This window comes from Triplophysa rosa, linkage group LG10, assembly GCF_024868665.1.
Source record: "Triplophysa rosa linkage group LG10, Trosa_1v2, whole genome shotgun sequence".
Taxonomy (NCBI): Eukaryota; Metazoa; Chordata; class Actinopteri; order Cypriniformes; family Nemacheilidae; genus Triplophysa; species Triplophysa rosa.
Window position 1 is genome coordinate 21,003,404 of NC_079899.1, and position 14,028 is coordinate 21,017,431.

General features: G+C 39.8%; 1 protein-coding gene across 14 annotated transcripts in view; it reads left to right on the plus strand.

The window, feature by feature from the left end:
* Positions 1-14,028, plus strand: part of nrxn3a (neurexin 3a) — a 240,899-nt gene continuing 226,871 nt past the window's right edge. For 12 of the 14 annotated variants that reach the window (XR_008963687.1, XR_008963688.1, XR_008963689.1 and 9 more), the window contains exons 1-5: positions 1-173; positions 4,562-5,735; positions 9,868-9,885; positions 10,045-10,074; positions 10,232-10,243. Coding sequence is in view for 11 of the 14 variants with exons in the window: in XM_057344277.1 (XP_057200260.1) it covers positions 5,039-5,735; positions 9,868-9,885; positions 10,045-10,074; positions 10,232-10,243 (757 nt within the window). In the remaining 3 variants the exon portion in view is untranslated. Of the gene's footprint in view, positions 174-2,519; positions 2,616-4,561; positions 5,736-9,867; positions 9,886-10,044; positions 10,075-10,231; positions 10,244-14,028 lie in introns of all 14 variants that reach the window. The other 2 variants (XM_057344272.1, XM_057344273.1) reach the window with 2 other exon arrangements.

The following is a 14,028-nucleotide window of genomic DNA, read 5'->3' on the forward strand; positions in this document are numbered from 1 at the left end:
ACTGAGCGAGCCGCTCTCCGTAACTGCACTCGAGCACAGAACGAGGAAAGTGTACGCGGGTAAAAAAAAAGACTGCCAAAAAGCGTTATTTTAAGTGACGTGGACCAAATAAGACCCTGTTTGGAATGTAATGTGGATTATTACGCGTTGGGATATTTTTTACGAAAACCGAGGTTAGTCTCTTTCTTTTTTTGGGCACAGAATCAATGACACGTCTCTGGGGTGTTATAAGTTTATCGCAGACTTCGATTACTTGCGCTAAGTTGACTTGTATTTACGTTGTTTTTGGTGTTATTGTAGATCGTTTTACTTTTGTTTATGTGACGTTGAGACGTTGACATTGTTTCGCGGAGAAGCGTGGTATAAATATGAAAAACACTGTATTATCGAGGGCCCTTTAGAAAGAATGCATGTGTTACACACGCTGTCAGGCTCTAAAAATACGTTTAGCCTATTTATTTTTCTTAAAGGTTTTTCGACATTCACTACAAACTAGGATACACCTCTATGTGGATAAAGTGGGAAATTCCAGTCATAGTTGACCGGTTTGCACAACACGGAGAGCGAAGTCTTGAATGAAAATAATTAGGCTATGTATTCGCTGCCTTTGAATATTAGTACGGGATATTTCGTTTATTTTATATGCGAATTAGACAATATATGCCCATGTTTTGGTTGTATGCACGTTGAAAAAAACCCCATTGAACATAAAACAAACAATTTGGCACCAGGAGACCTGTGTTTTTCTTAATCTGTAAAAGTAGCTGTGAATAATAAATAAGAGTTCTCAGGTGTCTGTAGAGTCCATGCAGGGGGCATCATGTTCAAATGCCACTCAAGAAAAACACCACGCATGCCCACTGCAGCTCCATCCTTCAGTTTATCCTATTTGACTGCACCTAGACATAGGCTGGTCAAACGAATAAAACTGCAGGTCAAGTATTCTATTCATTTATATAATTTTTAGATAAAAATATCTTATAAATAACCTTATTTTACTTGGTTGCATTAATTGTATTCTCTTACCACATGTAGCCTAGTGTAGTTAGCATAAATACAATTACAGATTTTTATTTTATGTTTTAAACAATTCCTTATCTAAAGCCGAATATTTTTTTAATATTCTAAATTATCAGATGTAAATAACTGTGACGTTTGCTAATCCAAATTCGAGGGAAAAGGGATTTTTGGCACGTTTCCTCACTTCGGGTCTTTTGTCTTCCTTTTGTTGAAGCGGTCAAGTGTGCAGCACATTATTAGAATATCTTAATTCACTCTCATCAATTTGTAGTGGGTAATTTTAGATCTTCCAGAATTTAATGGACTTGGTAATAATCCGCAATCACACAAAGGCATTTATTCAGCACACCCTCACACACTCCTTTTAAATATATGCTATCCAAGGCTTCGACCTTTTTAATACATTTTACGTTTTTGTTGAAATTCTACACACTGTATTTGTATCTGAATTGTGTTTAGCAAATTTTTAAAGAAACACATAGACACTACGTTAATGTTAAATGCGAGTAAATCGTATTTTTATAGCGCGGCCTCTTTTTCATTCTTCCATCGAGGAATTATTTCACTACTGCTAACAGAAATAAAAATGAACGCATTATTATGTATTAAAATAATAAATCACACATTTTTCGACCGCACTTAATTTTGCCCTAAATTATATATTATATAAAATATATATTTTGCCTGTGTTGCGTGTGACCTTAAAATATTACGCAATGTGCTCTAACCAAAACTTAAATTCTTATATTGTAGTGTGTGTGGATACATGTGAATTTTATCTGCACGACAGAAATCGCATGTGTTAGGTAATTTATTTGCGCGAGACAATATTAATTTGTGTATAAGACAAATGATGATGTTGCCTTTTTATTTAGAGTTTCATTATATTATTTTATTTGACATTTTAAGGCATTTATAGATCGTAAAATTCTGATATTTGAAACTGCTGCAATATAGCCAGATGTTCTGAGACAAAAAGGCTCAGTCATTTTTAACCCGTATTAACGAATTTTTACTTACAGTATACGTGGTCATTATTTTAATTAGGGTCTTTTTCATTATCTAGCCTATATCTTACGGTCTAACACATAAAATGGTTTAATATAAAAAATACGCATTTTGAGCTTTTAAATGAATATTGTGTCGTTTTAAAACACCTTATGTTATCGTTTGGGAAGATCTGTGTGTTTGTATCGTTTTTTTCTCACGCTTACTGTCCTATAATCTCATTTTACATATCAAGCCAAGACAGCCAAAATATCATAACATAGGCTGAGGTATTTTTTCCTAAAAATAAACGAAAATTTAAATAAATCAAAATTGCTTATTTCTTTTACTTATTTTTGAATAAATTATATAATAGTATTTCTGTATAAAACATTGCCTCTTTATAAAAAAATGTGGTCTGAATAGGCTATTTTATTGCATTTTATAACGAATATCGTTTTGGTCGCGTTTTAATATTATTGCCAAAAATCCCTTTTTTTTGTGTGTCGCAGAAAAAAATGTTTCCTGTTGGCGTTGTATAATCTTCAGTTTCAAAAACACTCCTCGAATGTGTGCTGCCTTCCCAGTAGGCTACGCCGCAGTGTGACGTGATTTTTCTGAACCCTATAACACAGACAGTCCGCACCCATGTTACAGTGATACATGCTGAGAAATAATAATACAAATCCCGTGGTAATGATTATGAGGGAGTATAGTGAATACCATTATAAGTATATTGTGTTTATATGGCATAGTGATGTAATGTTGTAAATAACTGCGGCAGAGCTGGTTTGCCCCAGAGTTGCTGGTGGTACCCGTGCCCACTCTGGGTAACAGAGGGGTAGCTGGCTGAGGCCAGGTAGAAGCCTCACGCCTCCCTCTCACCGGCTGGCAGCCCAGGAGGAGAGTGGCGAGCGGACGCTGATGTCATCCATTTTGGCCCAGCTTTCCTCGCCCCCACACCTTCACCACGCAGAAACTCGACGGTCGGTAACCGTGTCACGCTCGCAGCCGAGCTCTGCGTTACTCCTCTCAAACGGCGTGCGCCTCCTCTCAAAGCCTCCATGATATCATCGGGGCGCACTGGAGGACATTTTGTTGCAGCTTTTCTGGTGTAATGGCAGACCATAATTGAGGCACCTGTGGTAAAACCCAGCTTTGTGTGTCTGATGAATGGTTGGGCCTGCTGTCATTACCGTCCCTCCCCGCCCCCTTCCACCATTACACCTCCCTCTCCTATTTTCTGCCTTTTTAAATGGGATTCATATGCAAGAGCTTTATTTTGTGGTGTTGTGTGTGGTTCCCAGTGGGGTGTGTCAATCATGCATCAATGAGGACAATAATGTACTGAGTTTAGCCTTTTTACCTCTCCTCCCTTTCGCCAGCCCTTGCTTGACAAAAAAAGAAAAAGCACACATACATATTTTGAGGTGTGGGCGCGAGCCAACGTGGAGTATCTGTTACAAGCGCCCAGTCTCTGGCTCTTTTCCCTCTTCAGCTGCGGCAGGTAGAGCAGGCATCTGCCTTTGACGGCATGCATTGTGTTTCGGCTTGGCTGAATCGCGTGGGCTGGTAGCACTATTGTCCTGATGTACCTGCTGCCTACGCTTCTGGCAAAGACACGGGCAATATTAGATGTCTATTGGGTTACAGCGTGCATGTTGCCATGTAATTGGAGCCTATTCATTTATGCACATAGATGACACATGTTAAGAGGAGCCGGAGCTGCGTTTTGCTTTCACAAAAGTCTTACTAATCTGTGTTGGTTGAGGGCCAATCATGAGCTCAGCATGCGAGTCTTCTGTCATATTTATAGAGGGATATTTTGGTTGGGCATTTAGCAGTTTGTGTTTCTTTAATAATCTTTTTTATAAGGATAGCATTTTATTTCACAAAACACTGCATCGCCTTTTTTCTTTTATGCTCTACTGATACAGGAATCCAACAAAAGCTATTAGACACATTAAATACACACTTTTATTTGAATGTTGTCTTTATGTATTAGTTCTATTTTTGATTTGTTTGTTTTTCAAAATGTATAGCCACGACTTAAATAATTATGTAATATTTTCTAAGGATTTGTAAGGAATGGCATCTTTGGCTGCTAAGATGCTGGTAATGTGGAGTATATGTCATGGAAATGTGTAGACATGCATATCATTCTATTTATGCATTGTGCATCCCGCAGAATGCCTTTTAATTTTCCACATCATCAGATAAACGCAGGCTCTGTGCAAGTGACTGATAGCTGGAGCTGCCATGTGAATAATGCTGGTAATTTACGCACTAGATGACCGATAACACTTGAAGAATCTTATGGGTAAAAGCCTGAAAAACAGAAACTTTTAATTAGTCTTTATCAAGTGTTATCTTACAATTGATCTATGAGTGATGTAAAAGACTTTTTAAATTATTATGAGGGAAATTGAACGGAAGAATTATTTTGTTTTGAATTATTTTTTATTCTTATATTACAAAAATGCTTAAATGCAAACTAGATAGACTGACGCGTCCACGAATTCATTTGTAATTTGATGCTTTTCTGTTTTGACAGCTAGTGTGCAGTAGACAGGCCGGATAAACCGTGAGGACTACATTACCCACAAGGCATCATGAAGACTGTGCTGCTTTCCCAAAATATCAAAAGAGTCTGGATGGTCGAGAAAGTGTGTTAAATCTGGGGAGATACCCGAAGGAAAACAGCACCTGAGCAGGCACGCACCACCGCATCCACTGGTCTTCTCAAGTTTATTCATTCCAGGAAACAAAGAAAGAGAACCTTTGAGAGATTTGAATTGTTGTGCAATGTAATTGGCCTTACGACTGTTACTTAAGACTGTTCTCCCTCTTAATACCCTCTCCTCTTTTAGGATATTCTTTTTGTGTCTCTGCGTTGACGATCTCACCTCTTCTACTGCTATCTCTGGGTATACTGTGGGATGTACTTTGGATATACGGACCTTTGAACCAAAGCAAATTCAATGATTTCCTCCTGTTCAGGATTATAACCCCGATCTCCAGCACTTTGAAAATGAATTTCATCAGATTCCCAGTCCAGTTGCAGCTGCTGATGAGTACTGTGCTTGGGTTCTGTTCGGGCGTGGAGTTTACAGGGTCGCAGGGCCAGTGGGCGCGCTATCTCCGCTGGGACGCCAGCACCAGAAGTGACCTCAGCTTCCAGTTCAAAACAGACGTGTCCACTGCCTTAATCCTGTACTTTGACGATGGCGGCTACTGCGACTTCCTGCAACTCATGGTGGTTGAAGGGAAGCTCCAGTTGCAGTTTAGCATCGACTGCGCCGAGTCCACTGTCGTATCGGACAAGCGAGTCAATGACAGCAGCTGGCATTCCGCCACCTTGAGCAGGTACAACCTGAGAACTGTTCTGGGGCTGGACGGAGCGAGCAAATCGGCTGAGGTGCGGCCTCAGAGGCAGTACATGAAGATCGTAAGCGATCTCTTCCTGGGTGGAGTCCCTCAAGATATTCGCATTTCTGCGCTCACTCTCCCGACAGTGAAGGATCTTCCGCCATTTAAGGGAATTATCAGGGAACTGAGGTACAGTAACAAGGAACCTACTCTGCTAAGCAGCCAATTGGTCCGCATGGACATAGAGGGAATCTGCATGGAGAACCTGTGCGAGAACGGCGGGACGTGCTCCATTGTCGATGGGGAACCGATTTGTGATTGTTCTAAGACGGAATATGTTGGCCGATTCTGCAACGAAGGTAAATATATTTAATTTGCATTGGTTATGCATAGGTAAAAATGATCGAAACATACAAATTAAATGGTTTAATGCTCTTTTGTGCAAAATATATTGCACCCACTTTCATTAACATTGTCAGTCTTGGTTGGTGAAATGTAAACAATGTTTACATTTGTGGAAACAATGTCCCAGATATTTTATGTTTGGCTGTTTCATGCAAGTCTTATGAGTCAGGGTGTGACTCTGGGGTCGAGGTTAATGGCGTCTCTTAGCCTGTCTACAGAACGCTGCCCCATGTCTCCGTTCTGTGCAATGGCAGGTGTTTCGTGCTGGGAATTCCTCGTTCAGCCTCGATAAGACCCTCCTCTATCCCCCATCGCTTCTCACGGTCAATTGAAAATGAATGTCATTGAAATGTAGTACAAGCAAAGCCTGAATTTGTTTATGCTCTTTGTTGTGTGAGCTTTTTGTGTTAATTGTGCCAGGCTGAGGAGGGGGGGTTGATACAATGTTAAGGTGCCTTTTCAGATCCTTTGGTTTTTTTTCTGAAGTGGCCATTTTAGTTTCTCTGGGGATTTAAGGAAGCCATTTCACAGCTCTGGGTTTTCTTGTTGCACCTCTTCAAAACTAAATGAATCAATGGCAGGGGATAATTGGCTATTTTAAACATGTCAATTTCAATTCTTTATAGTGTTGTTACTGATGAGAATTTCATGACCTTTCTTAATGCATCTACCTAAATGCTTCGGTTCATGCACGTTTATTTAATTGACAAATTTTGCAATTTTTGCACAGAAGAAAATGACATCTTTGAGTTCTTCCCCATGAAAGATATTTTACATTCTGGTTGATGGTCCTGGTAATGAAAGGTACATGATGTACATGTTTGTTTTTTCATACTCTTCTGTTGCATTACCAGTGCTCTTTGATTAAATTCTTTATTTTAAAGTTTTTTATATCCTGGTTACTACACAATGCTTTACATTGTGGAAAGACGAGTCTGAACTATCTTTATCTGATTAAATGAATATTACATTTGAATGAGAAAGCATTCAGACAAGAGAACGGCTGTATATCCTGTCTTGATTGGGTCTAAACTTTTCTTCCCTTGTGATTGGAGTGCTTAAGCTGGGTGATTGATCTGTGATCAGTGCTCTGAGCCCATGAGTTGTTACCCTCATTGTAGACACAACCTCTCCCTTGATCCTCTCCTTAATTACACAATGTGATTAAAACGTCTGCGTACACAATACCAGGGTGCACTGAAATAAAGTGTGTATGCATGTACTTTAAAAGTATTTACAGCATTATATGTGTGCGTGTGTGTGTGTGTGTGTGCGAGAGAGAGAGAGAGAGAGAGAGAGAGAGAGAGAGAGAGAGAGAGAGAATGTGGTATGTACTGTATAGCGACCATCAGCAGAAGACCAGGCACTAGGTTTAGATTTATAGGCTGTAAAGAGCACAGAGTTTTGGGCTTGATTTATAGCTGTTGTTCCTCTCCATCTTGTTTGGCTGACTAGGTCCTGCAGTCAACTGATAGGAGCTAAAGCCAGACGTACAGTAAAAGCAGCTTTGATGGCTTTGAATGCTGGGAATTGGTTCAGCCAATCATGAAAGAATAAATAAACCTTTTTGGGGGGTATTTTGGCATGTCGTGCAGTATGTGTGGCTTCTAACCCAAAGGCTACAGCAAACCAAAAGTCCATCAAAACTGATATTATGAAATCAAAATACATTGCTTAAAAAAACTGTTCCCCCAAAAATGAAAATTCTGTCTTTATTTACTCACCCTCGAGTTGTTCCAAATCTGTATAAATTTCTTTGTTCTATTGAACGAAGAGAAAGATATTTGGAAGAATGCTTGTAACCAAACAGTTATTGGCCACCATTGACCACCATAGTAGGAAAATTGCTTTATAAATTTCTTTGTTCTGTTGAGCACAAAAGAAGATATGCAGGATTGAAGAATGAATTAAAGCAAACAGTTCTGGGGCACTTTTGACTACCATTGTAATTTTTCCTACTATGGTAGTCAATGGTGGCCAAGAACTGTTTGGTTACACGGATGCTTCCAAATATCTGCAAATCAATGGGTAGACCACCGTTGTTCGGTTACCAACATTGTTCAAAATATCTTCTTTTGTGAAGGAAGCAAGAAAGTCAAACTGACAAGAGGGTGAGTAAATGATGACAAAAATTTCATTTTGGGGTGAAGCATCCCTTTGATGTCTGTCAACAATATTACAGATAATTTAATCTTAAAGGGATACTTCACCCAAAAATGAAAATTCTGTCATCATTTACTCACCTTCGAGTTGTTCCAAATCTGTATACATTTCTTTGTTCTGATGAACACAGTATCCCTTTAATCTGGAGTGTCTGCAAGGTTTTTAAACATCTGTACATAATAAATATCGGGTCAGAGCCATATGGCAAGCTGATTTGAAGTGTTAAGCATTAGCCTTCTACGTACGTTTGACTGAATCCGATTGCTATAGCAGCGGCGGCAACAATTTGACACTTCTCTCGACGGCCAGATGGCTAAAATGGCCTCAGAACAGTTTTTCGTCGCTGTGGCGTATGTTCCTCGCTCCATGGCCAGCGCGGCAGCCATGACGCTACATCATTTGTGAAAGCGCGTAATCTTTTGGCGGATTAGTATAATAAACATTTGGCAGCTAAACCAATACTCAATCTGTTTTCCCATGTGGATGCTGTTTGAATTGGTATGCTGAGGTTTATGGTTAAGCCTGCCACTGTTTACAAATCTCCTCGCATGTTTTAAATGTGAGCAAAATGAAATTGAAAAGCGCCTCAAGAGTATCAGAAGTACAGTTGCTTTTAAAAATGTCAGTTTTATTCCCTCTGTCCAGAAGTTTTGGGTATCCTTAGGCGACTTTTCTAAATCATCGAAGAGAAGTACAAATTAATTTCATTTTCACCACCCTATCTGATGGGTCATTGTGGAGGGCTTGATAGTACACGCAGATCATCATTTTCCAGTCAGACATCAGAACTCCAGTGCGGGTCATCTCAAGAGCTCAGCACATCAATCAATTCACCATAGCACTCACATCCCCAGAGTAACTCAGCGTTCTCCTCTCTCCAATCATGTCCTAATATTTTCCCCAGCAGGTTAATGCATCTCATCAGAGGACTTAATGTTCTGTACCAGACTTTAACAGGCACGGCAGACAGACACACACTTACACACTGGAACGTGTCCTGGAAATGAGTGACCATGAGAGACAACATATTACGTTTTCAGCCGGTCCGGACAGCAGCACATACAGCACTAAATTAATGTCTAATGTAGCCGTAATTACTTTGCACTAAAAGCGTTTCATGGAGGCAGACCCCATCAGATCCCCCTTAATTTCCTGTATTAGATGCAGTTGTGCATTGGCAACAGAAAAATCTGTTCTTTTGCCTGTCAGCGCCGGTACTAAAAACTGTAATCCTTTAGGTTTAGCTGATAAAAAATATCTATATCTGGATGATCTTGGATTGCCAGAATAAATTAGAAAAATGGTAGATCGGCTGTTCTGCCATGCCCGTTTATCATCATTTGGTTCAAGACAGGAGTGCATTAATGAAATAGGTTAGTTTGCAAGTTAAACCCAATGCGACAGTGCCAAAGTCGGTGCCTGGTGACAAACAAAATGAGAGAGAGAGTGTGTATGTGTCTACAATGATAGGGAACACTATACCCGGCTCCGAGTATGGAACGGTGCTCTAGACAAACATCAGCGTCTCATAAATCCACAACCCTCTCTAAAGGGAACAGGTTCTGTTGCCTGTTTGGATTTATGACCCAGGCGTGGATGTGGGCTTTGGGAAAGTGTGTAAGACATGGAAGATGAACTAGACCTCTTATAGTAGATGCTGGTGTGGCGTGGTGGGTCAAACGCCACAGATCCGATCACCCCGCTCTACTTCCCTGTGAGAAGAGGGGGCAGATGGATGGTTTGAGAGGGTTTTTTAAGTGTTTCTGTGTACATGCACAGGGCAGATGTCTGCTTGGTGCATGCTAGTACGTGTGTCAAAGTTTGCATGATAGCATTCATGCAAAGGCTATGTGAGTGGGCTCTAATGGCTGCAATGTCTCTCTCCTTCCCCCCCCTCTGTGTCCTTTGCTGCAACGCAACCAGAGGCCAACAGCATCCCAGGTGAGTTGATAATATTCTTTATCACATATGTTTGACTTGTGATAATTCTTGCCTTTTGTACATAGTATGCGTTAGTGATGTACAATATATGGGTGGCCATATGTACAGTATGTTCTAAAGAAACTTTTCTCGCTCTGTTCCTTTCCGTCTTCCTCAAAGGTTTCGCACACATGATGATGGCAGATCAAGGTATGCCACGCCACTTGTGTCACTCTGCTCCGATTGATTATATTCCGCATGCCTGAATTTGAATGCATAGATGTGCTTTAACTGCTTCTTTATATTTCCTCATGCTTGCCTTCTGCGGATGCTCATTTCTATGTCAACTTTCGTCTCTTTTCTAAAGCCAAGGGAAAAGGTACAGAACCTTTTGATTCCTTATTGTGCTGTGTGTTTACATACTTGTTTTTAGCACACCTTTCGCTAATAGCTACTCGCTGTGGGTGCCTGGATCAAGAGTGTAATAAATGAGAGCTAAATGAGGGCGTACACACAATGGCTATTCTGAATGGTGTCGGCCACCCTGGTGGTCATGTGCCCAATAGACATTTGTGTCAGCTGCTAAAAATACCTAAATCTCACAGTGTGATTATGTCTCTTGATAGATTAGCTTAGTGAATAACGCTTATTTTTTCAGTCTCAGTTTGTTGTAGTTTTGGGTCTTGCATGTGGAAATCGGAGTTTTCTCTTTGTCTAAATCTGTTTTAAGAGTAAACTAGGCTTGATTTATTCCTGGCTTTTGTTGGGTGCTTTAACTGTGTGTGCAGATTCAAGTTCATTTAGCATTGAAGTCTGGCTTGTTTTGTTGAAGTAAATCTGCGAATAAGTCAAACCTGTCATGAAATCTGACCCTACCTGTGAAAACCCAGCCATAGTAATTTTTTCTGCATAAAATCATACACAATGTAAAGAACATTCAGTGAAAATATAACCTTAATATCTTAAAGACTTTAGTCTGATTGGGTCACAAATCAGATTTGTCACGACACGGTTGTAGTGGCCAAACGAATTTACAATAACAATATTATCATGGTATTTATCAATATGTTTTTTAAAGCGAAATAAATGATGCCATCAGTCAAATTCATCTTTAATATCGTGCTCTGTCTGTTATTTGGTGAATGAATTATACTTAGAATACAAGTGCAGGGATGCAAAGCGAAATTGTAATTATTAAGGCAACTTTTTAAATGGGTGCTGAATAGTTTTTAATATTACGATATGTGTAGAATGAACACAATATCGATAATCGTGGTTTTTAATATCACAGTTATTGTCAATACTGGTATGTTGTGACACCCCTAGTACACACTCAGAAATGTCATCCAGGTGATAACACTAAAGGCCTGTTTACACCAAGAATTTTAACTATAACAAAGGACGGTATGTTATCTTTTTTCTGAGTTTGTGGAACAGTTTTACCATTGAAATGCACAAGACCTTTGTTTGTGAGTGTTTCAAAAAAACGCTTAACAATATCTGTCCACTGTATAGTTATCATTATAGTTTTGGTGTGGACTCAAATTTATCTCAAATTTTGAAAATTGTTCAACTTTATTTTCATAGTTATTGTCCTTGGTGTTAACAGGCCTAACAGTGTTTGCCTAAAAGAGGTCAATAAAAAGAGACAAGATGCACATACAGTATATTTATTTGTGAAAATATATGCATAGTACAGTATAAAATATTCAATGTAGCCTGCAAGAATTCAGAATCAAACTAAACTGAATACAGGCATATGTTTCAATTCCTCTAGTCAGCCTGGTTTCTTCCCTCAACCCATCTTAAGTGCTAAGTCAGAGCCCAGTCAGCAAGAACCTGGCAGACAGACAATAAAGTATATCCAGTCCGATGCATTAGCACACATTTGCTTGCGTTGCATCAGAAGCCCTGTCACATTGTAACGTGGTTTCCTGCACTGTCTGTCTCTCTCGCTATCGCCCTGTGTTTAATCCTACTGCAAGACGGGAGGACATTATTACAAATCAGCCTGGCTGTACGCCCAAGTTAAGACGGCAAGAGCTGCCATTTAGTAGCCTATTTGCATTTCTGCTGTGCGGAATGATACTATGAACGTTTATCTGCTGTTGTTTCTGTTGCCGCATCTCATCCCTACCTGTCATCACTGCACAAGTTTGTACAGCACATACATCTTGCAACCCTACTCTCTTAAACCTCAGTCACATCAAGTAAAACCTCAGTAAGGGTTTAATTGTAGTGCTTTGTAATGTTTGACAGTGTTGTGTCTGTGGGACTTAAATGGAAGGATATGAGAGGCAGCAGCTGGTTCGGGTAGCCCAGGGCTCGACGCTGGTATCTACGTGCCTCAGTGCTTTCAGTTCCTCTGAGCCCATCTGAAGTCAATCATATCAGTCAGCACGTCGCTCTTCACAATGGCACAGGCATATGTCTGCAAACAGTGGCAGGTCATAGGACAAAGATGACGATGACAAAAACGGGTCTCCGGGGACTTTCGATCTTTCAATGGTTATGGTTCAGTCCTCTCTCTTCAGTCTTTCTCTACACCCAAAAATGAAAATTCATTCATTTCAAACCTGTATGACTTTCTTTCTTACGCAGAACACAAAAGAAGATATTTTGGCACCCATTCACTTGCATTGGTTTAGTTGTCCATACAATAGAAGCGAATGGGTGCCGGAGTTGTTTGGTCGATAAGACTTGTTCAAAATATCTTCTTTTGTGTTCTGTGCAAGAAAGAAAGTCAGACAGGTTAGAAATGACAGGAGGGTGAGTAAATGATGACAGAACTTTCATTTGTGGTTGTACTATGCCTTTAATAGTGTGATGTAACCGGTTTTTCGTTTACTTGGGAGGACAAATTTCATGAGACTCAATGGAGTTGAGTCATGTTTGTTTTTGATATTTCTTCAGAATTTGTGCAGCTCTGTTGGTGGAGCATTGGCTTAAGAGCCGAACGTCTGTGAGTTTGATTCCCACATGCGAATGTACTTTCAATGGGAAGTTGCTTTGGATAAAAGCATCTGTTAATGCGTGAATGAAAATGTAATTATTTCTATAGTACAAACAGATGTGCTGATGAAATCTGAAATGTATAATGCTTAAAGGGATAGTGGTTCTTATGACTTTTGTGGAACACCAAAGAAGATTTTTGAGAAATGTCTTAGGGGTTTTGTGTCCATACAATGGAAGTCAATGGGGCCAGTGTTGTTTGGTGACCGGTATTCTTCAAAATATTTTTTTGTGTTCTGCAGAAGAAAGAAAGTCAAGCAGGTTTGAAATGACACAAGGGTGAGTAAGTGATAACTGAATTAAAAATCTCCATTTGTTTTCCATTTAATCTCATTGCAGTCCACAAGAAACAAATGCCTAAAGATAGCAAGTATTTACCTCTCTTTGCATTTTCTGAGCATTTGTAGAGATGTTCGTGGTCCATTTTAATAAAGTTTAATCAATACAAGACTGCGAATTGTTTGCTTTGCCCAGTGCTGAGATATTAGGGACTGTGGCACCGGTCCAGACCTCTTTTCCAGAGATTTCCGAAGGCATTCAGCAAGTGTGCCGGCCTTTGATTGATATTAGTTGGTACAGGAGCCAGTAAGTTAGTTGACCTTTCCGGATGGCAAGAGAGGGGCAGAGCTTTGTTACAGGACAGAGGGGAATGGAAACACTGTAGCTCGCGCCGTGCTGATGAACTCACATGCAAGGTAATGAATTGCGGTGCTATTATGCAAATGGTATGCTAATTATCTAATCAGATTTGATTCCATTAAGGATGTACCCAGCTTCCTAACCTTGAGAAGGCACTGATGATCAGAGTCTGATCAGCTCACTCTTCATCCTTCTTTCTTCTATTTTTCTCTTTTTCTTTCTGAAGCACAATAGATTAGAGGTGGATTTTATCTAAGCTCTTTTCCTTCCCTTTGCCTTTGCATGCTACTTTTATCAATTGGACAGAAAGAGAGAGAAAACAGGAAATGATGGAAGATCAATTTGAATTCATATAGGCCATTTGTGCAACACAGCTCAATGTTTCAGGAAACATTAGCTAACTGATAGGTCGCAGCTCTGTTTAAATGTTTTTATTTCAAATCAAGAGTCTTGTTTGTTTCACACATTTCCACTTACTTTCTGTAGTATGAGAAGCTCATGGGAAGTCAGTGA